Raw genomic sequence first — 26,605 nt, forward strand, 5'->3', positions numbered from 1 at the left:
GATAATCCCAGATAATGGAGTTTTGCATGAGTGTTTGCAGATATGACAAATCACGTCAAACAACTTCAGCACAGAAGGGCAACGTGCATTACCAGCTCCTTGTGGTCTCCAGAACACTCATTCCTGCTTCTGGCTTCCTCTCGCTATATTTAGAGTTTCCTTAAGTGTGTTATTTTCCATCTCCAAGACCTCTCTTCTGAAGTCTGCCTTTTGAAGGTTGCATTTTTGGCAAAGAAAACCTATTCTGTTTGCTTAGGACAGATGTGTCGTCTTGTTTCATCTACCCTACGAGTAGGGGGTGTCACCCTTGTTCCTGTCTATTAAAATGATTCTCGGGTTATCACAGCGACCTGGGAGATAGATGACCCTCTTCAGTGTTGCAGATTATAATGAACATTATTTATAGAATTTTAAACTGTGCAAAAGTTAATGGAGGAGCAGGAATGTTCAAGGTATAAGCTATGAAGAAAAAAATACAAATGAAGGAACATGAGTAAAAGAAGTCAGGAAAATGAAAAATGGCTGAGGAAAGTATCTCCAAGAAGCATCTAGAAAAACTCCTTGAAGAGTTTGGAAAGACTCTTTAACAATAGTAAACATTCCTTTTCTGGTGCAAAGAACAGAAGCTCAGCAGATGTGGCAACTCACTCCCATACCGTAACTTAGGTGTCTAGTTTACTAGTTTAAGTGTATGTCTTTGTTATTTACAAAAGCACCCCCTCAGATGTCTATATATTGCAATAAATAAATGATAAAGCAGACAAAAAGATAAAATTTTGAGGCAGAAGTAGGTAATGCTTCATTAGTGTCCGAGAACCTCCCAGATGGTTATTAATCTTTGTGTTTCACCAGTGTGGTAGTTGTTACAGATCACCAAAAGAACTTGTTATTGCAGGTACCCTGTTTGAATTGATTCATTTGTGAGCAAACATATAACGGGAAGTGTTGTGTTGATATAATCCCATTATTGGCAGAAACGCCGCTTTGGAAATAGGCCAAGGTTCTGCCTTTCAGACAGTGTTGATGGTTCCAGAACATGGGAAGGGGACTGTCAGAGAGTAAAGTATCTTCAATTTTCCTTTATTTCTGTAAGGACTCTGAGTTGCACATAAACCTCATTAAAATGGCATAATATATGTACTAAAGATATAGCAAGCAGCTATTTTGTGAGGCCGAAGATGGTAACGAAAGGAAGTGAAAAATGGTCTTTGGGAAAAAAAATGGAGTATTGATTTCATTACCAGATGATGAATACCACTTGCTGGGAATTCCCAGATCTTCTGAAAAACGACATCGAGCTCCAATTTTTCATCCTGACTTTTGCAAAATTAATGTTAGTGTTGAGTGTGTGGGAAGGAGCTCTGTTTTTAAGAAAACCTGCTATCAGTTTAAATTGCAGAAGAATTTTGTTTCCTGCCTGCAAGTTAAAGTTCTCCAGGGAAGTATGTGATCAGGATGTTCTTTCTGCTTTCATTTCAGGTTCAGGTTTCTTGCAACAAGATGGCTTCAATTATCTCTGTAAAAGAGGATTTTGTTTTGTCGGCTTTCCTCAAGATTTTCCAGGAAGAATCTTTCTGTTGTTGAGTCAATCTAATGAATTTCCCTGTGGGTCACTGCACAGGGATGTGGCCTTGGGCGCTTCTCAGCTTAGTGGGTACCTGGTGTCCAACACCATGTGCTTGTTCATCTCTGCAGGTGGGTGAAACAGGGTTCAGATCGTGTTTAAAAGAGAGAAATGTGCAAGAGAAAGGCTAGAGCTAAAGGAACTACACTTCTCAGAAGTTACCAGTGAGCTGATGAGCCAAACACGACTTTTGTATATGGGATGTATTTATCTTTGTCATTGGTTACTGATACTTACCATTTACTGTGGTTTGCTTTATTCACTGCTATGGCAATAACCAAGTCATAAATTTGGTCGTGAAACAGAGGATTGTCCATTTCTTCTAGAAAAAAGGAGTAATAAAAATAGGCAGAGAACTGCATTTTCTCCCCTCCTGGCACCAGAGTTACGTAACTTTGGGACAGCAGACTGCTTACGGCAAGAGACTCGAGTCAATTTACTGGTGAAATGTTTCAAAAATCAGGCATTCCCAGCTCCTCTGGTACAGAATGGACACCCTCTGTCCCTCTCAGATACCTCTTTCAAAATGGTTCCTATTGTATTGTAAACCCTATAGGGTTGTGTCATCTTCTGCCCAGGGTCTGTGCCCTTGAGTTGCAGCACAAATCTGTGTCAACCTCGTCCACTTGAACTGTGGCAGCAGCTGCTACCGAGCTTAGAAAATCGCTGGAGTTGTGTCCTGAAATGGGGCAGGATTGACACTGCTGGAGGCTCAAAGGAAGCGCCTGAAAACAGGAGGGAAGTGTTGAACATCAGGATCCCTGGGCTCTCCAGCCTGTGTTTTGGGGGCAATGTGTGATCCAGAGAATAATAGCCACAAAACCAGTGTCAGTGGTGGCCAAGCTGGGGGACAGGTTCTGAAAGGCAACGGAGCTGAAGGAAAATGATCTGAGACGCTTTAGAGCGTGATTCCCAAGTCTTGCTAAGCTTTACAGGGGAAAAGAGCATGTCAAAAGGGGCTTAATTCCTTCTCCAGTGCTGCTGGCAAAGATGTGCTGCTCATGGGTCAGGGAGAAAATGGCTAAAACCAGTAATATGGACACACCTGCTGCCCCTAAGGCATTTCTCTGCAGAAAGGGTTTCATCACAGACAGGCTCTCTGCTAAGAGAGATGGTAATGGCCAAAGAGAGAGTAATGGCCAATGGTAAGACAAGGGGCAATGGGTACAAACTGGAACACAGGAGGTTCCATTTAAATTTGAGAAGAAACTTGTTCCCGGTGAGGGTGTCAGAGCCTGGCCCAGGCTGCCCAGGGGGGTTGTGGAGTCTCCTTCTCTGCAGACATTCCAACCCGCCTGGACACCTTCCTGTGTAACCTCATCTGGGTGTTCCTGCTCCATGGGGGGATTGCACTGGATGAGCTTTCCAGGTCCCTTCCAACCCCTCACATTTTGTGTGATTCTGTAAGCCAAAACCTGTCCCTTCACCAGGTGATGATTCAAACCAGCCTCCTGGACCAGTTAATTTCAGAGTTACTTCAAATAAACATCCTCCTTCTGCAAGGTTCCAGCCAAGCCTTGGTCATGACCGCTGCACCGCAGCTCTGGATCTCAGCCAAAGTGAAACAGGATCTCAAGGGTGCCCATTGAGTGAGGAGCTGCAGAGCACCCTGCCTTCCACAGTGCAGACCTCGTAGCCTTTGAATGCAGATTTTAGTGCCTGAAAAGCTTGATCACTTTGAAAATGTAGATGGGGATGGGTACGTCTTCCTGGTGCTTGAATTCTTACGCTAACACCCAACTGAAATTTGAAATCTATTGTGTGGAGTGGAAAATGCAGCAAAAAGAGAGTGCTACAAAGCAGTTGGGTATGAGTCAAAGCTTCATAAATCTCCAGGGTTGTTTCAGCTGCTTTGTCTATGTCTTCAGATGAATACGGATCAAGATCAGGGTGCTCAAAGGAAAAATGTTTTTCTCTCCTGAAACTCAGGCTCCTGATTTCTGTTTTCTTTCTCATTTGGTTCAATATAAACAAAAACATTCAATACTTCTTAAGAATTTAATGTTTTTCTTTTACTATGGAAGAAACACTTGCGGGAAACCTCGGACTACTCCTTGGGAGTCCAGGGTTTTCCAGACAGCTGCACTATGAAGATTGTGGTGCTGCTGACAGATGCAGAAGGGCTGACTCATCCCCTTTCCACCTGGTGTGGTTCTTTTCTGGATCCACATCCTTATGTTCAAATCCAGATGGAGCTGGGAATTAAAATGTATTTAGTTCTGCATTTGTAGTTCAAAGACTGTCAGATGGGTGGGCTATCTGAAGCCTTAGCCTTTCCATTCACAGAGTATCCCACAGCCACTAACAAGGCTGACTCCTGCTCTGGTCCAGTTGCCACAAGGATCATGGAATCACAGGATTGTTTTGGTTGGAAAAGACCTTTAAGATCATTGAGTCCAACCATTACATAACACTGTCAGGTCCACCACTAACCCATGTCCCTGAGAACCTCATCTCTGCGCCTGTTCAGCCCCTCCAGGGATGGCGACTCCAGCACTGCCCTGGGCAGCCTGTTCCAATGCCCCACAGCCCTTTGGGGAAGAAATTGTTCCCAGATCCAACCTCAGCCTCCCCTGGTGCAACTTGAGGCCGTTTCCTCTGCTCCTGGCGCTTGTTCCTGGGGAGCAGAGCCCGACCCCCCTGGCTCCAAGCTCCTTTCAGGCAGTTCAGAGATCAGAAGGTCTCCCCTCAGCTCCTGTTCTCCAGCTGAACCCCCAGGTCCCTCAGCCGCTCCATCACACTTGTGCTCCAGCCCCTCACCAGCTCCGTTCCCTTCTCTCAACTCGCTCCAGCACCTCAAGGGCTTTTGTGTTGTGAGGGGCCCAAAGCTGACCCCAGGATTTGAGGTTTGGCCTCACTAGTGCGTGGTACAGGATGTTGCTAATTTCTTTTTCAGCAGTCTCATTTGCTGCAGCAGGATCGTACCTACAACCAGTGCTACCAGGACGACATGATTACAGCTGAGCTGGAAATCCATTACCCTCCAAATCAAACCAAAAGCACACATGCTTAAGTAGCTTTTAAGTAGCTTTTTCTCCATGAGAGGATCATGTGTTTGGCACTGAAATTTGATTCTGCCAGATGTGTGCTTAACCAAGCAAACACAGTCATGGTTGTCCCTACGGAGAGTGTTTCGGGAAATCCATCTTTGCTTTCATGCAATAGTACAGGCTTGTTTATCAGTCTCCAGATTTTTAGCTCCTGCAGCCTTTTGTCTCTCTGGTGACAATGGATTTGCTGTCAGTTCCTAAAGATTAGCATATTGGTAATATGCTAATAATTCTATTAGCATATTGGTAATATGCTAATAATTAGCATGTTGGTAATATGCTAATATGTTAATAATCAAGTGTTATTTCTCTTATGCAAGACTTTAACCATAGCTATGGCCTGTGTGCTCAGGCTATAAACAACCTTTGTGCATGTGTTTTGTGCTGCTTCTAAGAAACAGAAGCAGCATTCTGGCACCAACATATTTAAAAATTTGTTTAGTATCTTGAAGACAGATTCATCTGAAATTAGGGCTTGTAAGACAATTTCATGCAGCTAACAAACTAAGTATTTATTGCTTGTGAAGAAAGCCATGTTTCCTCTTCATCTGAGACACATTTATCCTGTTTCACTGCGTAGCTGAATCATCTGGCTATTCTACAAAGCTATTTTTCACATTTTCAGCACTTTGCCCCTTCAAATCCATCTGAATTCTTTTGATAACTCAAAAAATGATTATTTCAATTTATTCTTTTTAAACGCCCATTGTTCAGCGTTTGCTCTCAAGGCAGGCTGACTGCTCTGGTGGGTTTGCCACAGGGGCCGTACGGCACCAGGAGGTCCTGCAGCAAAAGGCACAACCTGCACATGTGCTTGGCAACAGACTCTCTTCCCACAGATAGATGAGGTGATGAGGAAAAAGCACAGAAGCAATGGCCTGAGTTACCCACAATATTCAAGTGTCTGAAATTAATGGGAATCTGGCACTAAATGTCTCCTCATAGCCTGGGGCAAAATGAAATGTCAGCGGTCCTGAGATCCTTCAAACCTTGTCCAAGCCCTGCCCAAATTTCCACCAGTGGACTTTCCTGTGTCACCCGTATTTCTGCGGAAGGCACATACACAACCACAGAGGGCTTCAGCACTTTCTGAGACAGTGGGAATGAGAGAGGTGGCCAGTGGCAAAAGCATTTTCTCAGAGATCTGAGAAAAATTGCCTCTGCTTGGGCCGTTTCAGTGTTTATGCAATGTAGAGCAGCTTTGAAGGAAGCCCCACTGTCCACTTTTCCCCATTACTTGGGTGTCCACTGAAGAAATGGGTGATGAGAGTTCAGCTCTGTGCTCTAGAGGAAGAAACGAAACACATACTGTTTGCTTTCCCCCAGCCTGAGTGCTCTGGCTCTACATTTACTGGGGATGGAGCTGCTGCCTTCTAGTCATACAACGTTGGCTGAGTTGCAAGGCTCCTTCTGCGCTTGTGCGCTTTGTTGGGAAACTGGACATCAGCTGCGGAGCTGAGGGTCCCTCCAAGTCCATCCCAAGGTCATTTTCTTCTTATTGTACAGAGAGGCAAGGCCAAGTTGGGTTACAAAACCCAGAAAGTGATGTGCTGACCCCTCTTCTGCAGGGCCTTTCAAGATGGCCTCAATGCCACCAACACCTCAGAGCCCAAGTGTTTCCTTCTGGCTCCATGTTTCTAAAGGTCAAAGAGCAATGAGAGGAAGGATTTAGACCCAGGAACTGCCACAACAGCCGTGCAGCCCCATCCAAAAGCAACGATACAACCTTTCCTTGCTTTCCATAGGCACCAACAGCCTCACAGTGGCAGCATTATTTGCTCCCAGGACTAGTGAAGTTATTGTGTGAAATAAAAGTTCTATATCACTGTCTGTTTGAGATGGTCTGATGCTATGTCCAGCTGTGCACAGATTCTTAAAGGTCTTTTTTTGATTGTCCATGACAGCAACTGCCAAAACACTGGAGTGTTTCAAAATGCGTGACTAATGAAGCTGTTCCCACATTAACAAAATCAGCCCCTTTGCAATTTACTGAATGGCTCTGATCCTTGCTGTGGATTTGCTATCATCGTTACGCTATGGCATTTGCTACTAAATGAATGCCTGTTAGCCATCCAGATATACTGGTCTTTACTGGCTGAATGTTCTGTCTCACCCTGTGAAGGAAGGGTATTTCCAGCCTGCTTCTGTTATATTAGCATTTGAAAATAAGATCAAGGAATCAAATATTATTTTGGACTTTTTGATTCTTAGATAATTCACAGAATCAAATCAGATCCTTACTGCCAGGTTGACAAAAATTAACTTTAACTTAAGGCCAGTAACTGGACTTCAGGATGTTGGAGGCAATAGCATCTCCATAATTTTTCTGGAAGCAATGCCATGAACAATCAGAAAATGATGGAAAACACTGGGCCTCCATTTTTCAGCCATAACAATACAAAAATCCCATTTAGGAATGTGGATGAGTTGCACAGCGTAACTTAACCCAGCTGGTCGCTCCAGTGTTTGCAAACCTTTCCTAGCTTGTACAATAACATGCTAATTAAAAAAAGACTGAGCAGCACTTTTACTAATCCCTCTGATTTTCCTGCCACAGCTTGCTGCACACTCCTGTTTGTGGAGCACATGCTGCTCTAAGGTACCTTGTCTGACTGGTACATTTGTCCCTGTAAAACTTCTATTTCGGATGCAGTTATAATGGCAAGACCGCACACTTGACAGTATCTTTGATCTGTGTGAGATGATGAATTGCCTGACAGGGGTTTTTAAAACCCACTCAACATATGCCTTTTCCTTTATGAGAGATTTATTTTGACCGGGATTAAGTCAATCATTCATAAATTTGGGAATAGAAAGATAAGTGAAATATGTGAATCCACAAGATCTGTGTCTATGTGACAGTTTAGAAATTGATCTCATTATCTAATTGCCCCCCTCTTCTTTTTTTTCCCTAGGACTTTGAATTCCAAAACCGAGATGCAATTTGGTTCTGTGTTGATTCATATTGTCAATTATCACTAATAGGTACATGTCAACTTCCACTTATGATGAGAAAATAATCTAAAATATATAGGCTCCTGTGTATCCATTTTCTTCCTATATTTGCCTGATCAAAACGTGTGACAGAAGGCGGCATTTCCATCAAATCTGGAAAAGGTTGTTTAGGGTGTCGTATCTTTTCTAGACATATCTTTGACATTTTTATCCACATACAACTTTTTCAAATATAGACATGGAACAGAGTGTCTTCTGGCAAATAAGGACTTACTCCTTGTTTAAATGGATTCAATTAAAATCTTATGTCCATGTGATGTTGTCCTTGATCAAACGTGTTGACAATTTTTCCTGAGTGGGAAGATACTCAGGAATAGCAAGGGTGTTTTAAATGCTTTTGATCTCAATTAACCCTCCAGCGCAGGGAAGTTTTAAGCGAAAAAAGCGACACCTCTGCAAATGCAAACAACAGATCTTGAAATCCAGTCACACCAGTAAGGAACACGGCTTCAGCATCACAGGGAGCACTGGAGCAGGATGCAGAATTCAGAAAGGCAAAGTCACAAAGTCTTTTTCTGAAGGGCTGGGTGGTACTACGAGGGCAGACACACTCACAGCCTCCACAGGTGTGTTCCACAGGATGGTAATTTTCACTGTGTCATCACCCCAGCTCAGGGTTGCATTTGAAGTTTGTTCATCCCAGGCTGTGATTGCTCATCACTTTCAGACTATAACTTGTGCAACCACATAATGCTTTCAGTGTGCTCAGCTTCTCAGCTTTAAGTTGCTGAATTCTCATTAGTAAAGCTGAAATTCTACTTGACATTCTGTATCACATGCCTTTTTCTTATGTCATGATTGTTGCTCATCAACAAAATAACAAAAAAAGAGAAATATATATATACCTGTTATCTGTGTGTTTCTGCAAACTCTTTAACCCAGACTGTGCCTTCCTTATCAAAACGCACACAGGGTTTTTTTTTCCCTAAATATTAGATCAAAGAGACTAGTTCCAGCTGTTCTTGGTCAAGTGTTGGCATTGGTAACAATTAATTAACAACTAACATAGCAGTGCTCTTAAGTTTCTGGAACTTATTTCATTCATGAGGAAAACAAAGAAGAAAACAGAACAGGAAAGTCCTGCATCCTGAGTGGTTTTTCAGCAGAAGAGGGGAAAAAAAGCAATATATGGTGATCTCCCAGACATGCCTTTGATGTTGCAGAATCTGCAGCCAAGAGCTTCAAAGACAGTGTTTCGGTTTCTATCTGAAGATCAGGTCATAACTCCAGCACAGCACTTCCAGCAGCTCCCATTAGATTTTCCTCTGTCATTTTTCAAATATGTGTATTATGTATGTGCACAACATATGGTATGTATTATTCATTGGGCAGCCCAACTGGAGGAAATCTCAGGATTTTTGATCACCACGTATCTCAGGGTATTTATCACCAATAATACTTGGTCCTCGAGTATTACTAACAAAGAAAATGGTGAATTTTATTCTAGAATGCATTCACAGATGTATCATGGATGAAATTTGGGGGGAATTATGTTGCCCTACTTGGTACTGCCATGGCGTGTGATGGAAGTACTTTGTCCAGTATTGGGCACTGCACTGAAGAAATAAATACATAAGTAAGCGAGGAGCAAGAGGCAGCAATGAAAATGAGAACAAGAAAATATGATCTCCTGAAAAAGGCTGTAGGGGCTGGATTTGCATCTTTGGAAAAAGAAGACTGTGGGGACAAGACAGGAAAGAGCACGGTGATATTCCAAAGGCCTGTGGGTTGTCACACAGAGAGCAGTGAAGGTCTCTGTCTCCAGAGGACACTACAACAGGTGTTGGGTTAAGTCACAGCAAGGAAGAGGAAGAAATGTTTTTGTCAGGCACTTGGACAGGCTGCAGAGAGAATCTCTGTCCATCACGGCGTTTAAGAACAGCTTACACAAATATAAATGCGGGTGATATAAAAATATAGTTATCCTGCCTCAGGACAGGAGGTTGGTCTGGGTGAGCTCTGGGAAGTGAGGAGGGGGTCAGGCTGCAGTCATTAACACAGTCATTAGCACAGTGATTACCAAGCCACCCGCTCTGGCTTCACACCAGTGGAAAGTGTCTCTTTGCATCAGTGTGAACAGTCTAATATGCCAGGGAAACGCAGCAAAATAAAGAAGAATTTGGTGGGAAACCATCTTCAGCGTTACAGCAGCACTGAGTGTGCCTGCTCAGCATATCACCAGCATTAAATCACGGCTGCCTGCAGTACCTTAAAAGCCGTGGCGTCCCTGTGACATAAAGGCAAGTGACAGCGACCCAAATGCTACAAATGCCCAGGGAAATGTATTGGTACTGAAGCAAGAATGGAAAGTAATTATTTTGAAGTTGGCTTTCAGCAGTTTAACAGAAAAATATTTTAGTCCTACTGGGAAAAGCTAAAACTGATCCTGTTCCCCGCTCTGTCTGCAAACTCAGGGCTCTGCGTGTGTGTGCTGGGTGTCCTCACCTTCAGCTGAGGCAAACAGGAAAGGACGACCGAGGACAGACAAGATGGGAAGTCTTTTCTTGTAGGCGATTAAAAAGTTAAATGATATAGTGTGCATAATCTCCCACTACTGTAAGAAGAGCAGTGCAAGTTACAGCACATAATGGGAAGTTATGGGACTCCAAGAATGCGAATGGTCTGGAAATATTAAATTGTAAACCAGCCTGTAATGGTTTGGGCTGATGGCTCTGTCTGCATTAACACTAAATCTTGCATGAAATGAATGACCTTTTAATTGTGAAGAGTGGGTTTGGAGGCAGAATTTTAACAGGTTACACATAAATCTGAGAAGAAACTTGTTGGGGGTGAGGGTGGCAGAGCCTGGCCCAGGCTGCCCAGGGCGGTTGTGGAGTCTCCTTCTGTGCAGACATTCCAACCCGCCTGGACACCTTCCTGTGTAACCTCATCTGGGTGTTCCTGCTCCATGGGGGGATTGCACTGGATGAGCTTTGAGGTCCCTCCAACCCCTGACATGCTGGGGTTCCGTGAGGTGACACCGGCGACAAACCCGCCGCCCGGGCGGGCCGGGCCGCTGGCACCTCGTGAGCATTTACCTTCCCATGGAGCTACAGCTGTATTCGGCAGGACTGTGGATAGAGGTGGCAGCAAAGCTTAAAGAACATTTTAAAAATAAGTACTAAGGCCTCAGATTTGCTCTGAAACTGTTTGTTTTATTTTCAGGGAAATGGTATTTGTTGTAATTGTTGTAATACTGTATTAAATACTGTTTAATGCAATTGTAATTGTGCCGCCGCCGCCGCTCCGGAAACGACAACTCCCGCGAGGCGCCGCGGCGGGACGCGCGTGCGCGGGGCGGCTGCGCAGGCGCGGGCACGCGGGGGAGGGGAGCGCTGATGCAAGAGCCGAGCGCGGCGGTCGCGGGCAACGGCTGATCCGGTCCTTTGCGCGCCCGCCGCTCCGCCCGCCTCCCGCACCGCACCGCTCCGCTCCGCTCCGCGCCCGGCCGCAGCCATGTCGGGCGACGAGGTGAGACCCGGCGGCCGCTGCCCTCGCGGGGGGAGCCGGGCCCGAGAGCTGCGCCGCGGCCGCCGCCATGTGGGAGAGCGGGCCTGAGGCCTACAGCGAGCGCGGCCTCCGCCCTGGGGCAGAACCGGCGGCCCGGTGCTCGGGCGGCCGGAGGCGAATGGGCCCCGCGGCCCCGCTCGGCGGCACCGGCAGCTGCCCCGCTCGCCGCCGTCCCCTAGCGGGGCCCGCGGCCGCCTCTCGGCGCGCGGGGCGGAGGCCGAGTGGGCGCTGGCGCCTTCCCCGGAGCTCCCGGCGTCTGCGCCGCGCGGTCCCGCCGGCCCGCGGCCGTGGGGAGACAGAGCTCGGTGCACCTCCCGTGTTCCGCCAGCTCGGGCGGAGGGAGGCCCGGGCAGGGCGGCGGGTCTCCCCGCCACCCCTTCTCCGTCGTGTTCCGTGCTCTGCTATCGAGACGTAGCGTTCAGTCAGCGTATTTGCCACTGTCTGGAGCTTTAATAACTCGCCTTTAACCCGGAGAGCTAAATAGCTACATCTTAACAAATGATACCTCCCTGTTTTCCGGATCGCGTGGTGTTTGCCCTGGCACACCTCAGGGAAGTAGACACTTCTGTGTCTGAGAAACCTTTCACGTGTTGTTCCTCCCGTGTGCTGGCGCCTTTACTAACCGCGTTTCAGGTGCTCTCGTGGGGAAGAGGGACGCTTTGCATCTCTGAAGCACCCTGATGGGTGACTGCAGCCTGTGGGGAACTGCACTGGCTGCATCCATGAGATGGCTGCTGCTGGTCTTCTCTATGGTGTCTAAAATACCTGTGTGACATGTTTCCTTTGAGCAAGTGGTCGCTCTCGCCATGGAGACAGGCAAGCCCTCATTTGTCCTGCGTAATAAAGGAGAACTAGTGTAATTACTAGTTCTGTTAATGGTAGTTGAGACTGACTTATTCAGCTGCTTTAACATCTAGAATGAATGTACTGCGTTTTTATGCCTAATTATGTCCCTGGAACTGCGGCTCTAATGTCTAGGCTGTGCTCTGGTTCCAGAAATTAGGGCCCAGGAATCCTTGTGTCAGATGCTTTCTGTCTGAGGTAATCACAGAACCTTTGAGCAGTTCACCTGGAGTTTCCCAGTTTGTATTTAAGCGTCAGTAAAATTACTTTTTCTTGCTTAATGCATTTGTTCTGCTATTGAAGTGATATCAGGAATATCTAGTATAATAAAGTTACATTTCTGGAGTGCTTTATGTAGCAGACTGACAGAGTAAAGTATCATTGTTGAACTGTCACTGTTACATCTCTGGCTAGTGGATGTGTGAGTGAGTGAGCACACGTGCCTTCCAGAACTTCTCTGTATCTGGTTGTTAGGAGCCAAGTAGTTTGTTATTGATGTTAACTTGGTGAAACTTTTTAAAGCAACCAACCCTCCAACAGTGAGGAGGATGAAGACACATTTGCACGTTAAAATGGTATAGATGTTACAAAACTTCGGTTTCTTGCATTGGACTGTAGCTTAAGGTGTTCAGAGCTGTATACAAAATGAAACTCCCTGGTGGAACATCTCCTGCCCAAGTGCTGCCAGCAGTGCAGCTACAGAGGTGACACAGGCCCCGTTTGCAGCGGGAAGCAGTCTGTTAACATCTGTTTGCTCTATTAAAAATCCTACTGGATATCCAGAAGTTATTCTCACCCTGCAGTTCTCTGAAGCTTACAGAAATAATATTGGAGAATGCTTTGTTTTGTGTAGCCAGGGAGTTTAGGGGCAGGTTGGTCTTTGCCATTTCGCACTCCATCGTAGACATTGACTCGGTGTAGCCTAAGGATGGCTGAACTATGGTCAGCAGCGCAGAGTTGCTGTGTGCTTTGTAGACCTGCCTGTGTTTATTCAGACTAATGAAATGGGATTTATTTGTGAGCGCTGTTAGAATCCCCAGCATTTGCCAATGTCACAGTGGTTTAAAGTTGTGTTGACTTCTGTCTTGAGAGTTGGACTTGAAGTATAAAGCTCTGTTCTTTCACTTGCAAGTTTTCTGTAAACTGGGGTTTTGACTGTTTAGGCATTTGAAATAAGGAGTAGGTGTATGTAGCTGAATATGAAAAAGAACTGTGTGGTCCACAGAAGACAAAACCCCATATGGGACTTTGTCTCCGAGAGCAGAATAAGGGTAGAAATTTATAACCATTTTGACACAGGAGAAGCAGAGGGTTTGTATTTGTGTTGGAGGCTACAGCCCCTTCAGTAGAGGGCCTGCAAGTTTGTAGAGTTTCTCGGTGCTTAAATGGTATTGTAATGCTTTGACTAATCAAACATACAGAATAGAGAAAAGAAATAAAAGAACTTCTGAAACATTTAGCTCAGAAAGGTAAACACATCGTGGCCTGGTTATCAGGCTGGTGTAGTTTATATCATGATTTGTTAAAGCATGTGTGACTTAAGACTCCTGCTTAGTTTTCATTGGAGCCCTTGATGAACAAAATATTCCAGGCATAGGCCTCCTTCTTCCGTTGTGGAACTATTCTGTTATTTCCTGAGAGTAGCTCACCTGTTATGACGGGGTCTTGTGTTTGCAGGAGCTTGGCCTGACCTGGATGGATGGAGTGGATCTTCAGAGCAGTGTTCTGTCCAAGGCCAGCTACACAGTTTTAATGCTGAAAAAAATGATCTCCTGCATCCAGAAGTTGTCTTTGTGTGTTAACTTCAGTTGAGACTGGTGCTACTGAGGACACAATGTGTCTTGTAGACACAAGATGTGCTTTGTGGTGGTTTGGGATGAAAGATGGCCGTTTCTTCACAAAGAGAAGAGTGATTTAGGGTGGGTGGGCTAGTTCCTTCTTAGAAATCATTACACCTGATCTAAGCATAATCTTAGAAATACATCATATTTTTGTAGAATCATAGAATGTTGTGAGTTGGAAGGGACCACAAGGCTCATGAGGTCCAACTCCTGTCCCTGCACAGGACACCCCACAGGTCACCCCGTGTGTCTGAGGACGTTGTCCAGTCTCTTGAACACTGTCAGGCTGGGGCCGTGACACCTCCCTGGGGAGCCTGTTCAGTGTCCAGCACCTCTGGGTGAAGAACCTTTTCCTCATGTCCCACTGACCCTCCCTGGCTCATCTTCCTGCCATTCCCATCTTACGTTTGCTTAATCATGTGAGAGGATATAAAACTTTTCAGAGTCTTGCAAAGCTTCTTCACTGAAATGAGTCATGATCTTGAAAACAGCGTTTGTGTGCTTGTTCCTGGAGCTGCGGGCGCCTCTCCCTCTGTTTGGCGGGCTGGGGTTGCAGGAGGGAGCCAGCAGACAGCACAACCGGTTGTGCACATTCTTTGCTTACTGTGCATTGTAAGAGCATGATTCACACATGCGACTAACGAAGCATTAGAGGGAAACCCTCTTTTGAAAATTGTTGTAGTGCAGCGTGTACAACTAAAGACACACTTGAGCCCTTTGAAAGCCTTAAGCTTCAGTGTCCCATGTCTGTGGACCCTTCTGTGATGTGCCGCTTCAGACACTTGCATGTGCAGCTTGCTGCCTGTCAGTAGAGCCTTTATGAAACATGTAAGTTCCAGAAAATCAGAATATCACTAAAATATGTGTAGGAGAATGAGAAGTGAAGGAAAAGATTGCTGGAGAAAGTCTCAAGTGTCAAAAACGGTTTAATACGTTAAATAGATACTATGGTGTGAAAATATGGCCAGATGTCTGTAACAAAAGTGACCAGAAGCTGTGACATCAAACTTGCATCTTCAGTGACAAAAGTAGGAAGCATTCCTATGTTGGAAAACTGAAGAGCTCACGTGTTAAATATCTCAGGTCTGCAGCTGCTGAATAGGTTAGAAGTGAGTCTTGGGGTTAGCGCCTTCTTCACAGCCAGACTACGTACATTAAGCTGCTTTGCTGGCTAAAGAACTCATTAATGGTTTTTAATCACTTGGTCTCTGAGGTTCAGTTTCCCACCAGTGTGGGAAAAGGATGAGACCTTTGCTACTTTGTAGTATTGAGAGCTGATACAGTTCTTGCTGTGTCACCAGCCCCTTCTGGGCTTGTCCCTAGTCCAGAGCATTCTTGTCAAGAGAGTTGTTGGTAGATCTTGCCTTTTAATAAATCTGGAAATTAACATGTCTCACAAATAGAAGTACAAAGTGTAACTGGTAAGTAATCAGGCTCTGTGGTATAAGTGAACTTCATTTTTTTTTTTTTCTGATGCTGAGTGGTTCAGTGGTGGCTTTGCATAGTCTTACTTCAAAATTTGAGTGCATAGTGATAATAAAGCCAAGAAGTAGCTGGTAGTTAGTCTGTGAAAGATGCCCAGCTTTCATATATTTTCAGCCGAGCTAATACAGAAATGGGAAGAAACTTGGACTGTTGTAGGAAAAGTCACGGAAGCTCTGAATTGTCAAGTAGTGTTGTAATGTCTCTTGTAATTGGTCTCATCAGTCATGCCTTGGGACAAGATCTGCAGTGTTTTTAGTAATCACTGTTTTGGGTCAGTTAACTTGTGTTATGTTGTTACAGCTCTAGAAAAATCCCACCTTGAGATTGAAGCCAAGGGACAGTTTGTGTAACTTGAAGGAATCTCAAGAGAAACTTAAAGGTGTTACAAATATTAAATGGAAGGTGATAATTGTGTTGCTAAGGAACTTTTGACTTTTACAGATGATTTTTGATCCTACTATGAGCAAGAAGAAGAAGAAAAAGAAGAAGCCCTTTATGCTGGATGAGGAAGGAGGGGATACGCAAGCAGAAGAGACTCAGCAGTCAGAAACAAAAGAAGTTGAACCAGAGCCAACAGAAGACAAAGATGTTGAAGCAGATGAAGAAGACAGCAGGAAGAAAGGTAAAGTTAATCTATGTAGATAAGCTCACAAAGGTAGCCCTATATTTTGAGACTACAAGCCCTGTTTCAAGAATTTGGCATCAGAGTGTATAATGCTGGGGCCCAGGTTTGTTTAGAGGCTTGTGAGTAACACTCTGCCTGTTTGGAGGGTGGATTTCCCTCCTGCTTGAAATCACATTCACAGCCAGCCAGCAAACTACCACTGGCTTATTTAAATTCTGCTTTCTTGACTCACACTCTTTTGTGTGAGACAATGAAAAGAGAACCATAAAATAGTTGGCATGAAGTTTTATGTCTTCCACATGCAGTTATTACAATACACAGCTATGACTGGTTTTCGTTTGAACAACTAAGCAATAGTATGATAACAGAAATATGGTTATAGGGGGTTTTGGTTTTTGGACAGCTGTAAATGTGATAACTAGAATGTTCTTCAGAATCTTTCAGGAAGTAAGCTTGCAATTGTGAATATAACCTTGCTTTTTAAATTGAGGCCAATGTCATTTCACGATAACCTGATTCAGAGAATGCTGTTAACTGAAATCCAGTTTGTTGATAAAATTGGCTCCTACAGTAAAGCAAATAAACTGTATCTTCCTCCTGCAGTTTCTTCTTTTTTTCCACGCATTTCTCTTATAACAACAAAAGTGAATAGTATCTCTTGTACAGCAGACAGAGATTAAGCAGTTAATTTTTAAGTAAATGCATTTAGAAGACGCAGAAACTGTAAAACAATACTAAGGTGTTTGGGGATAGAAGGGAATGACCTCTTTAAAACCTCAAGGATATCTGCAGGTGCTACAGATCATTGCTTATCTCTTACTGTATAGTTTTGAAGATTTGGATGTAAATTAGAAACATTAATGTCTGAACTGATTCTACAGTTATTATACTTCTTCTGGTAATCCTTTGGTTTTTAGATGCAACAGATGACCTGGATGACTTAAACTTCTTCAATCAAAAGAAAAAGAAGAAAAAAACAAAAAAAATATTTGATATAGATGAAGCAGAAGAAGGCATAAAGGTTTGTTCACATAACTAAGTCATTTGTCTATGGCTGATAGCTTTCTTGCTTTCATTTTCTGGGGATTGGCAGGGCAGGATTTGTTTCCAGTCTGTCATCATCTCGTAGTGCGATTAATAATGGAACTTACATTTCACCGTGTCTTTCATACATAGCAGGTTCTGCTAAACATGTTGCTCCTGGAGCGCTTTTTGCCCAGAAGTGAAAATAATCTAACTGATCTGCACAATGAGCAAGTAATTCTGCAATCTGTAGTAAGGGTTGGCTGGCATCAAAGTTAATTGTCTTTTGGGGTGAGAGAAGTAAATGGATGACAGAAGCCACACAGAATAGTCCTTCAAATAAAGGCTGTATATCTGCTCAGGAGTCATTTATTCTGATGGGTTAAAAATTGTCTACTGTTCTGTGTTTCAGAAGGTGTACAAGATATTTTTGCTCTTCTCGAGTTGTTTTTTTGTATCAAGTGTCAGCGTAACTGGCCAGCCCAGAGAGCAAGAGGGCGGAGATATGTTATGTTATGTGTAAACCTCTTCTTTAGATTCTGCCTTTTGGGGAAGAAAATGTCCCTCTGGTCTGCCCCAGACAGGTGAAATGTTTGCTCTATGTTCTCTACATGTGCAGAATTGTGATAACAAATGGGACTGGCTGCAGGTAGCACAGCTTTGCCTCACCTTATTGTCTGCCATGTGGGGTGTTTTGTTCCCTTAGCCCCTCAAATGGCTCATGCTTTTAGGGTAAGTATAATGTGGCCTTGCTCTTGAAGTTAGACCAGAAGATTTTTGCCTGCGTTGATCACTTAGTAGGAAATCAAGTATTCCAAAGGGGATAGTATAAACTAAGTTTTAGTGCAAGGCTGCACTGTTAGATGCACATACTTTATGGTATCTGAGCTTGGCATAAAAATATCTAGCTCTGCGTCGTGGTGGTAGTGCAGCACGCCCTTCAGCATCTTAATGCTTTAGTTCCATTCTTCCCTGCTACCTTTTAGGATTGTGGTGGATATTACTAGTATTCATCTAGTATAGCATGGTACTAGTATTATTTCAAATGCAGTGCAATGGAGGTTTGTGTTCTAATACTGTAAACTACGGTCTCATTATTTCTTTGCAGGACTTGAAAATTGAAGGAGATGTGCCAGAGGCAGTAGAACCTGAAGATGACCTTGATATCATGCTGGGCAATAAAAAGAAGAAAAAAAAGAATGTGAAGTTTCCAGATGAAGATGAGATAATGGAGAAGGATGAAGGTAAAAGTATAAGCCAGCTCGATTAGATGTTAAAAGTGAAATGTAGTCCATGTTTGTCGTGGTTAAGACGGACAAACGACATAGACCAAGTTCTTCCAGGATGAAAGTAGTAGATGCCATTTATTGCCACAAGTGCATTTTTATACAGTTTTACCAATTCGTGTGTCCCTTCGCTATTGGTTACGAGTTACAGCAGTAACATCTCATTGGCTATTTTTGCTATCATCAGTGTTACTCTTTTACTCCCTTCTCTCTCACGAGTACATCTTCAACATCTCTGGATACTCCTTTACTCCCATCTTTCTGACAGGTAGGCTTTAATATCTTCAAGGGTCATTTCTGTTCCCATGCCCTCCGTCAGGGAATCCACAGACGCACCGTAGTCCCCCACACATGTTGTAGGCAACTAAGTTCTGTTCAAGTGCCTTTTTGTTTCAAAATTCATTTTCTTACCTTTACCACTATATTGTTTATCAGAAAAATGTTCTGTAAAAGCACTGTGTAAACTTGCCTTAAGTGCTGGTGTCCCTTGTAAGCAGACAGAGAAGGCTTGTGTTTGCATCTTAGTGGAATAGTCTTTGATGTACCTTTTAGAAATGGAGGTTAAAGAATGTTTCTTCTTAATGAATCCCAAACTTTCTTCACAGCTTTTGAGGATGAAGATAGCAAAAAAGATGATGGAATTTCTTTTAGCCTTCAGTCAGGACCTGCGTGGGCAGGCTCAGAAAGGGACTACACATATGATGAGGTAATGTTCTAAAGACACTTAAAAAATCTTTGTTGATGTGCATCAGTAGAGCACGGCCTTAAGTTCATATGTCCTGTTTCTAACTGAAAGTAACAGCACATCTTTTATCACAGTTAACGTTCATATAGGGCAATATTAGTGATAGTTAAAACACCTCTGCAAATAGACCGAGTTATTGTGGGTTATGAAATAAACCATTAGTGAAATGGCCTTTTTATTTTGCATCTATCAGAACATTTTTTTAAAGTGTGTGCTCAAAAAACCATGAGGCAATGCTAATGGTCAGATATTCATTGTGAACAGTGTTTCGAGGTTTTCAAAGGGATGTACTTCATTTGAGAAATGTGATCATGTGAGTCTTTTTTTCTTGCAGTTGCTCAATAGAGTATTTAACATCATGCGGGAAAAAAACCCAGATATGGTAGCTGGAGAAAAACGAAAATTTGTCATGAAGCCTCCGCAGGTTGTAAGAGTAGGGACCAAGAAAACATCTTTTGTCAACTTTACAGACATCTGCAAATTGTAAGTGTGTTCTTGAGATTTCCCAGGAATAGTGAGTGGATGCACTTGTCAGTGCTGTTGGCTTTTGTGTTGAATGTATGTTTTCTGACACAAGACTCTGGCAAACCAGGAGCAAACCGAAAGCTGTTTCAGTCATCTTGCAGGGTTCCTCTCTGGAAGAAGATATTTATGAAGATGGTTTGAGATAATTTCTTATTTTATACTTAAATTATGAAAATTGTAGGCTTGCTACATGGGCCCCTAAAACTGAATGTATTGATTTTGTGAGTTTACCAGCTTCTGTAGTTGGGTCACCAGTGATATTTATTTGCAGGTCTTGGGAGGAGGGATGGGAAAAATGATAATTTGACCTGACTACAAATATCATTCTCTTGGTAAATAGTATGGAATTCAGTAGTTTTATCCATGATTTTCTGCAGTGCTTTCTACATCTTAATTATTCCTCACGAGGGCAGTTCTGTTCTTTGTGAGCACTTCTGGGAATGCATATCTGATTTGTTTTACGAATGTGCCAGAAAACAGTGCTGGTGAAATCACACTGAGGATCTGGGTAGTCCCCTAAAGTGAATTTTGAATAGTAGCTAGTAACGCTTTTTTTGGGGAACGGTGAGGGGACGGGAGGAAAAGAACGGAAAATCTCAAATAGAAAACTGCTTTTCAATAGTTACTGTAATTGTGAGTTTAGTTTTTAGGGGCGGTGGGATTTTTTTTTGTGGACTGTTCAGTTTTCTTGTGTCCTCACTGTCTGCCCTTGCACTTTGGTGCAGACCCTCTGGCACTGCTGCCTTTTAAACTTAGTAATTTAAGATCATTTTAGCCTGCCAGGCCTGGTGTAAATATCAAATTTCTCTAAAGGGGGAAGGTTAAACATATCCTTACTCTATTTTTAGATTACATCGTCAGCCAAAACATCTTCTGGCATTTTTGTTGGCAGAATTGGGTACAAGGTAAGGCTGCTGGGCTGTGTATGAGCTTAACCACGTTGCCATTGCCTCCTGCATGCATGACATCTGTTCAGCATATTACACCTTGCTAGGGAGTCGTCTTGGTCGCTTCTCTGAGCTATGCAGGTGTTAATTCTCAATTCTGTGAAGCTCTTCTAAGTGGGTAGCTTAAATATGAGGCTCTTCTCTGCTGGAGTGTGCTTTTACTGCACACTCCATGGGGGCTGTGTTTGGGTAAAACTTCCTGTAGGTTTTCAAGTGCCTTCAGAACTGTGCATTTTTTTCCACAAAGTAATCCTGGCTTACTCTTATCTTGAAGAATGCACCGTTATCCTGCTTCATGTTCCTGACTTGTTTTAACGCTTGATGTCTTCTGCAAATCAAATAATTACTTTTTCTTTTAACTTAGTGGCTCAATAGATGGTAACAACCAACTTGTAATCAAAGGAAGATTCCAGCAAAAACAGATAGAAAATGTCTTGAGAAGATATATCAGTAAGTAAAACTCCTTTTTCCACTACCGATTTCTCTCAGCCCCCTTTTGATGAGCAGTGGCCCATGTATGGCCCACGTGTGTGCGTGCTGTGGACATTCTGTGCTAAGAAGCTGTAAATTTGCTGCAGCTTTATAATGCAAATACAGGTGGTTGTAATAAGCACGTAGGTTGTACTCTGTCCTGGCACTAAAACATACCAAGGAAAACAGAGTGTTTGAGAATTGCTTGTTTTCTTCTGACTTTGATTTCTTGGCTTTGATGAGGACTATGGAAAATAACAGTAACTGTTAATTTTAAGGTCTATTGTACACATTAATTAACAAATACAGTGTGTGTGCTGCTGGCCAAAGGCCTCGCAGATTTTATGTAACAAAACCCACTGGTTTAGTGCTGTGTCTGTACAAGAGTTGCTGACATCTGGTAATGCTGTTTCAGCAGAGGAAGTTCTAGAATGCCAGTGGGAAGTCTTAATTGGTTGTTACTATTTTTAAAACACCAGTGTCAGTGCATAATGTACCATATGAAACCCAGGCTTCATTAACCTGGGAATGAGGGGGAATTTTTAGGTTGCCTCAACCTCCATGGTTTTCACAGTGAACCCACTTCTAAGTTAGTAGCTGCATTTGAACAGCCTTTCAAGACAACTGTGAAACTAAAGGCTGAAGAAGTGGTGACTTGTCCGCATTATCCTTTAACTGCAACTTAATTCCTTCTCTGCAGAGGAGTATGTCACTTGTCACACATGTCGGTCACCAGACACAATCCTACAGAAGGACACCAGATTATACTTCTTGCAGTGTGAGACCTGCCACTCTCGCTGCTCCGTCGCCAGCATCAAAACTGGTTTCCAGGCTGTCACAGGCAAGAGAGCACAGCTCCGTGCCAAAGCTAACTAGTTTGCTAATCAACACTGGATTTTGCAAAGTGTTCTGGGGAGATGTGACTGGACAGGTTTACAATCGGAATGGATTTACCATTGTATTAAAACAAGATTGTAAAAACTACAGGAAATTGGGCTTTTGATTGGTCTGTGAAATCCTTGCAAGATGCAGATCCTCAAGCTGTTCACATACCTTTGCTCATTGAATATGTTTTACCAACTGTAAGGAACGTGATGGGAAAGGAGGTGCTTTTTAATCCATTCAGACTTCTGTAAAACACAAGATAAATTAAAGATACTATAACAGTGAGTGTCTTTGATTTGGATTTTTCCTTCAGTTTCCTCTTTAAACAGCTCATGGGAATGGTTGGCGTGTTATTATGCACATCATATCACTGAACTGTGTCCAAGACCCAGAATAAAGTTTTACATAAAGGTTATTTTGCTTTACGTAACAAGCTTATTTTTAGTTAGGCTGTCATTAAACAGAGAAACCAGCCACAAAAAGTCAGGGGGACAATAGAGCAACATGAGAACTGCTCATGCTTCTATGGCCGCATTAATCGGGGAATGGATTTTGCACAGAAAGTGATGTCAGGACAGGTTGATACTGCTTAATTATGCTGAGTGTAACTTTGGGATGGTTCAGACACCACATTGATGCTGACTCTTAACACAGAATTGACAAACCGTACTGTAAGCTTTCATAGTGTCATAGTACTACATTTTTCAATTTCTAATAGAGAAATGTTATATTTCTTAAGTCCTGCACTCTTCACCACTTTAAAAAGAATCTAGCTAAATGCAGGAAAAAGGATATAGGTAACATCATCATATGATGGCTGCAACACACTATCTTGTATAAGTCTTGAATTTACAGAAGATACTGCCAAGTAGTTTGGGTTGGTCAGAAGGAGCACTTTGCCGGCAGACACTATCAGAAGTTTCTAGTGCTGTTCTAACTTGTTAGAGCTGCCACGTACAAAGATGCACTCGCGGGGTCAAGTCCTTGAGCACTGTCAGGGGGACAGTTTTCATTTAATCACCAAAACGGTGCAGGGTAAGAAGGTGCAGCAGCTCAGGACCCCGCACACCCACCCTCCTCCCCAGAGAAGCGCTGACCGTTCCCAATGCCATTCATCAGGTGTCAGAAACTGAAGGGTTTCTGCCAAGTTTTAATCTTTGTATGGTAATACAGAACACAGTCTTGCTGGGAAGTCACTTACCTGCTATTTGAAAACTTGACAGCACTCTAAGGCAAACCCCAAGGTTTTATCGTTGGTTTCTTAAAAGCATTTTGAATTTCAAGTGAGCTATAACAAATGTTGGATGTATCTTGAAGTGAATAAAGCCAGGATCAGTGCCTCTTGTAACATTATTGTTGTATTCTTGTTTTTTCTCTAGCAAATAGACATTATCCTATTGGAAGTAAAACTTCCTGGAGAAGTGCCAGTTGCCTTTTTGTTTCAGTGACTTGCTGCTGGGACACACTGAAATAGCTGGAGAACAATGATACTTTCTGGTTGTAAATGCTTTTTCCTGGGTCAGATACCTTCAGCATACCAAAGTAAAGAACAAACCGCACACAAAAAGCCTGAACACACAAGAAAAAAACAACCACCAACCCCACAGTACGGCCTTGAGCTCCTGCTGTGTTTAACTGCATTAAATACAGGTTTGACTTCAGTAAATTGAGATCCAAAAGATGCAAGTTAATAAAAAACCAAATAATTCTTCAAACCTGTCATCTGTGAGCTCTCCTGGCTCACAGGAGAGCTTTACAGCTGTATTTTATAGATAGATTTTGAGTCTGTGCATGAAATCCTGAAGGCATTGGCTTTGGTGACTAATATCCTGAGCTGTAGACTGATTCACCTGTGAAGTGGCCTCACTGATGCATGAAAAGTCTGTGTCTAGGAGCAGCTATTAGTTGATTTTATTCCAAAAGAGGAGTACAGTCTGCCACAAGTGTTGAATTAATGTAAAGGCCTCTTGCTCCTTGTCAGACTGATGTAATTTAAAGTGCAGTCGTGTGTCCAGAGGTTTAAAAAGCAGAGTTTTGTACTTAAGCAGAATGGAAAGAAGCAGCTTAAAGGATGGAGTTCTCACCAGAAGCAGTTTGTAGCTTGCTTTGCCTTGGGTCTGCGCACAGACGTGTGTGTGGAGGCACAAAGAGCTGTGTTTCCCGTGCTTTGTGAGCTGAAAATCGGTTGGATGGTGCTGCTGGAGATGCGGGAGCTGGATTTTATCAGGCAGCGCCCGGCTGCGGAGCGGGATGGAGTCCCTGTTGGAGGGGCTGGGGAGGAACCTGGCGCTGACACGGCCCTGATACAGCGAGGCTGCTCCTCTCGGCTCCTGTGATCTCCCACGTCTCATCTAACTCATCACAGTGGTCGCAGGTCTGTTCCTTTCCAGATGCCGCACATCTGTCAGCCCAGAACGCGTAAAGGAATATCTTTTGAGATTTGTCACTGGAGGTCCCAGGAGAACGGTCCAGAAGTCACGTTGCTGCCGTTCTGCCTGAAATTCACTGTTATCCTTATAAGAAGAATAATCCCTTTATAACCCGCTTTCGCCAGGGAAATGCTGTTATCTCCCTTGCGTAGTCGGGGGTTGGTACTTGGAGGGTTCCATCAGGTCACCAAAGTAACCAGTATGGTGAAAATAATCTAGTTCCCTGGCTTAGGATGGATGCAGCAGGATCAGCCACCTTCGAGGCGGCGTGGTGCTGTTCTGCTGAAAGAACTGCTTGTGAAAAGAAGCGAGATTAAACTCTTCTCATGGAAGCTTCTGGCCAGAGGTAGGACTTCATCAAAGCAGTAGTATTTTTATAACCAGAAATGGTGTAGAGAAGGAGAAACATCTATAAAAAGTTTGCGTTGAGAGTAGGGGGGTTCTGGTTGGTCCTGTGCCTGGGTCATGGTGCATCGTGTCCTGCAGCTGTGTACCCCACACCCCGAAACCCCAGGGTTGTGTCATCCGGGGCGGCTTGGCAGGGACACTTGGTCACCTGAGGTTGTAGGTGAGGAGAAGAAAAAGCGGAATTTCAAAGCTGCTGCTGCTGAAAACAACACAAGGTTTGTCACAAAGCGTATGGGATGTTCTGTAATCAGACGAAAGTGCATACGATGCTATCTAGTGGCGGAGATACAGGATCAAAACAACAGGAAAACTCTGAAAGTCAAGAGAATGTGAAGTTGAGTGTGATGCTGACAGCTAAGATTCATTAGAAATTATCTATTAATCTTTTGAATAACATTTCGCCAGGTATTTGTTCTACCCCTCTGCCCAGTTTTTTCCTGCAGGTTTATTCCAGACTACCAGGGTAATAGAACAGTATCCAAGCATGTGGGAGGCCAAGCTTTGAGAAAGAACTGAAGGCAGATGTTCAGCAGCAAACAGAAGCTGCACAAGAATTACCAGTTCAGCAACAAACTGCAAAGTCACTCCATCTTCCAAAATAATTGCTTGCTTTTCTCTTTTCAAATTGGTTTTGCCACAGTAAAGGTTAGTCCCACGTTGCCTGAGTAGTAGATTATGATTTTCTGCAGCTTTCCGTTTGACAGGTGCTTGCCCTTGCCACATAGGATCATAGAACCGTTTGGGTTGGAGGGACCTTCCCAGCTCCCCAGTTCCCCCTGCCATGAGCAGGGACATCTGCACCAGCTCAGGGTGCTCAGAGCCCCGTCCAGCCTGGCCTGGGATGTCTCCAGGGATGGTTCATCCACCACCTCTCTGGGTACCTGGGCCAGGCTCTCACCACCCTCAGGGGCTACAATTCCTTCCTCATGTCCAGCCTGAATCTCCCTCCTTTAGTTTAAAACCATCACCCCTCATCCTATTGCAACAGGCCCTGCTCAAAAGTCTGTCCCCATCTTTCCTTTCAGCCCCTTTTAAGTCCGTAAAGCTTGCAATAAGGTCTGCCCAGAGCTTCTCTTCTCCAAGCTGACAGGTCATGGTCACGGACCTCATGCAGTTCTTCACCCCCACAGCCACCCTTGGGCACACTGCAGCATCTGTCCCAGCAGTGGCTTCCAGGGTGGGGGGACTTTGGGATCAGCCATCAGGGCACCCCCTGCCCCCCTTCCGCTCATGGGAGGGCCAGAGGCAGGAGCCACATCTCCGCTCCCTGTCGTGCCTTCACGCCAACTGCTGCAGCAGCAGCTCTTCCCTCCCAGCCTGGTCCTGGTTCTGAGCCTGGCAGGACATGGTGGGATGCAGCCTGCTGGAACCTGGGTGGTGAGTTCGTGTTCGCTCATCCTGCTCCCCAGCTGTCGTGTTCACTGGTGTGTATTTTCCAGCCACTGGAAGATTTGGCGAGGAGGTTGGTTAAATGTAAATACGCCCAAGTGACTTGCAGCTGTCTGTAGAAAAAGCACATACATCACACTAATTGTTTTGCTGACCTTGTGTGCTTGATGAGCAGAACCTCAGTGTTAGATAACACAGGCCTGTGAGGAACTCCAGACAACTCATCACTGTGTCTGAGGTCCCTGCTTTGTTGTGAGAAAGAGCGAGAGGCTGCGCCTGCCTGAAGCCTTGAAATACAGGCGAGCTCAGCAGGCCTGGTGATCTCCTACCAGGGCTGAACTGACCAGCGCCTGCGTCCCCGCTGGTGTCACCTCTGCCTGGGAGCTCAGGTGCGACTTCGGAGATCCCCCAGTAGAGAGGGAACTAAAATCAAACTTGCTCTTTGCAACGCACTCGTGGCCTCTGGCTCTTCTTGTGACGTGCCTGGTTTGTGCACACACCACT

At 44.1% G+C, this 26,605-nt stretch overlaps 1 protein-coding gene across 1 annotated transcript; it reads left to right on the top strand.

Annotated features, from left to right (window-relative positions):
- Positions 1-11,006: 11,006 nt before the first annotated feature.
- Positions 11,007-22,160, top strand: EIF2S2 (eukaryotic translation initiation factor 2 subunit beta). Its single transcript, XM_080354819.1, has 9 exons — positions 11,007-11,160; positions 15,810-15,990; positions 16,911-17,014; positions 18,125-18,260; positions 18,908-19,008; positions 19,382-19,530; positions 20,421-20,477; positions 20,884-20,969; positions 21,691-22,160. The coding sequence occupies exons 1-9, from the start codon at positions 11,146-11,148 to the stop codon at positions 21,864-21,866; spliced, it is 1,005 nt and encodes a 334-aa protein (XP_080210945.1). The 5' UTR covers positions 11,007-11,145; the 3' UTR covers positions 21,867-22,160.
- Positions 22,161-26,605: the final 4,445 nt, after the last annotated feature.

The sequence above is a fragment of the Nesoenas mayeri genome (assembly GCF_963082525.1).
Source record: "Nesoenas mayeri genome assembly, chromosome: 16".
NCBI classification, from domain to species: domain Eukaryota; kingdom Metazoa; phylum Chordata; class Aves; order Columbiformes; family Columbidae; genus Nesoenas; species Nesoenas mayeri.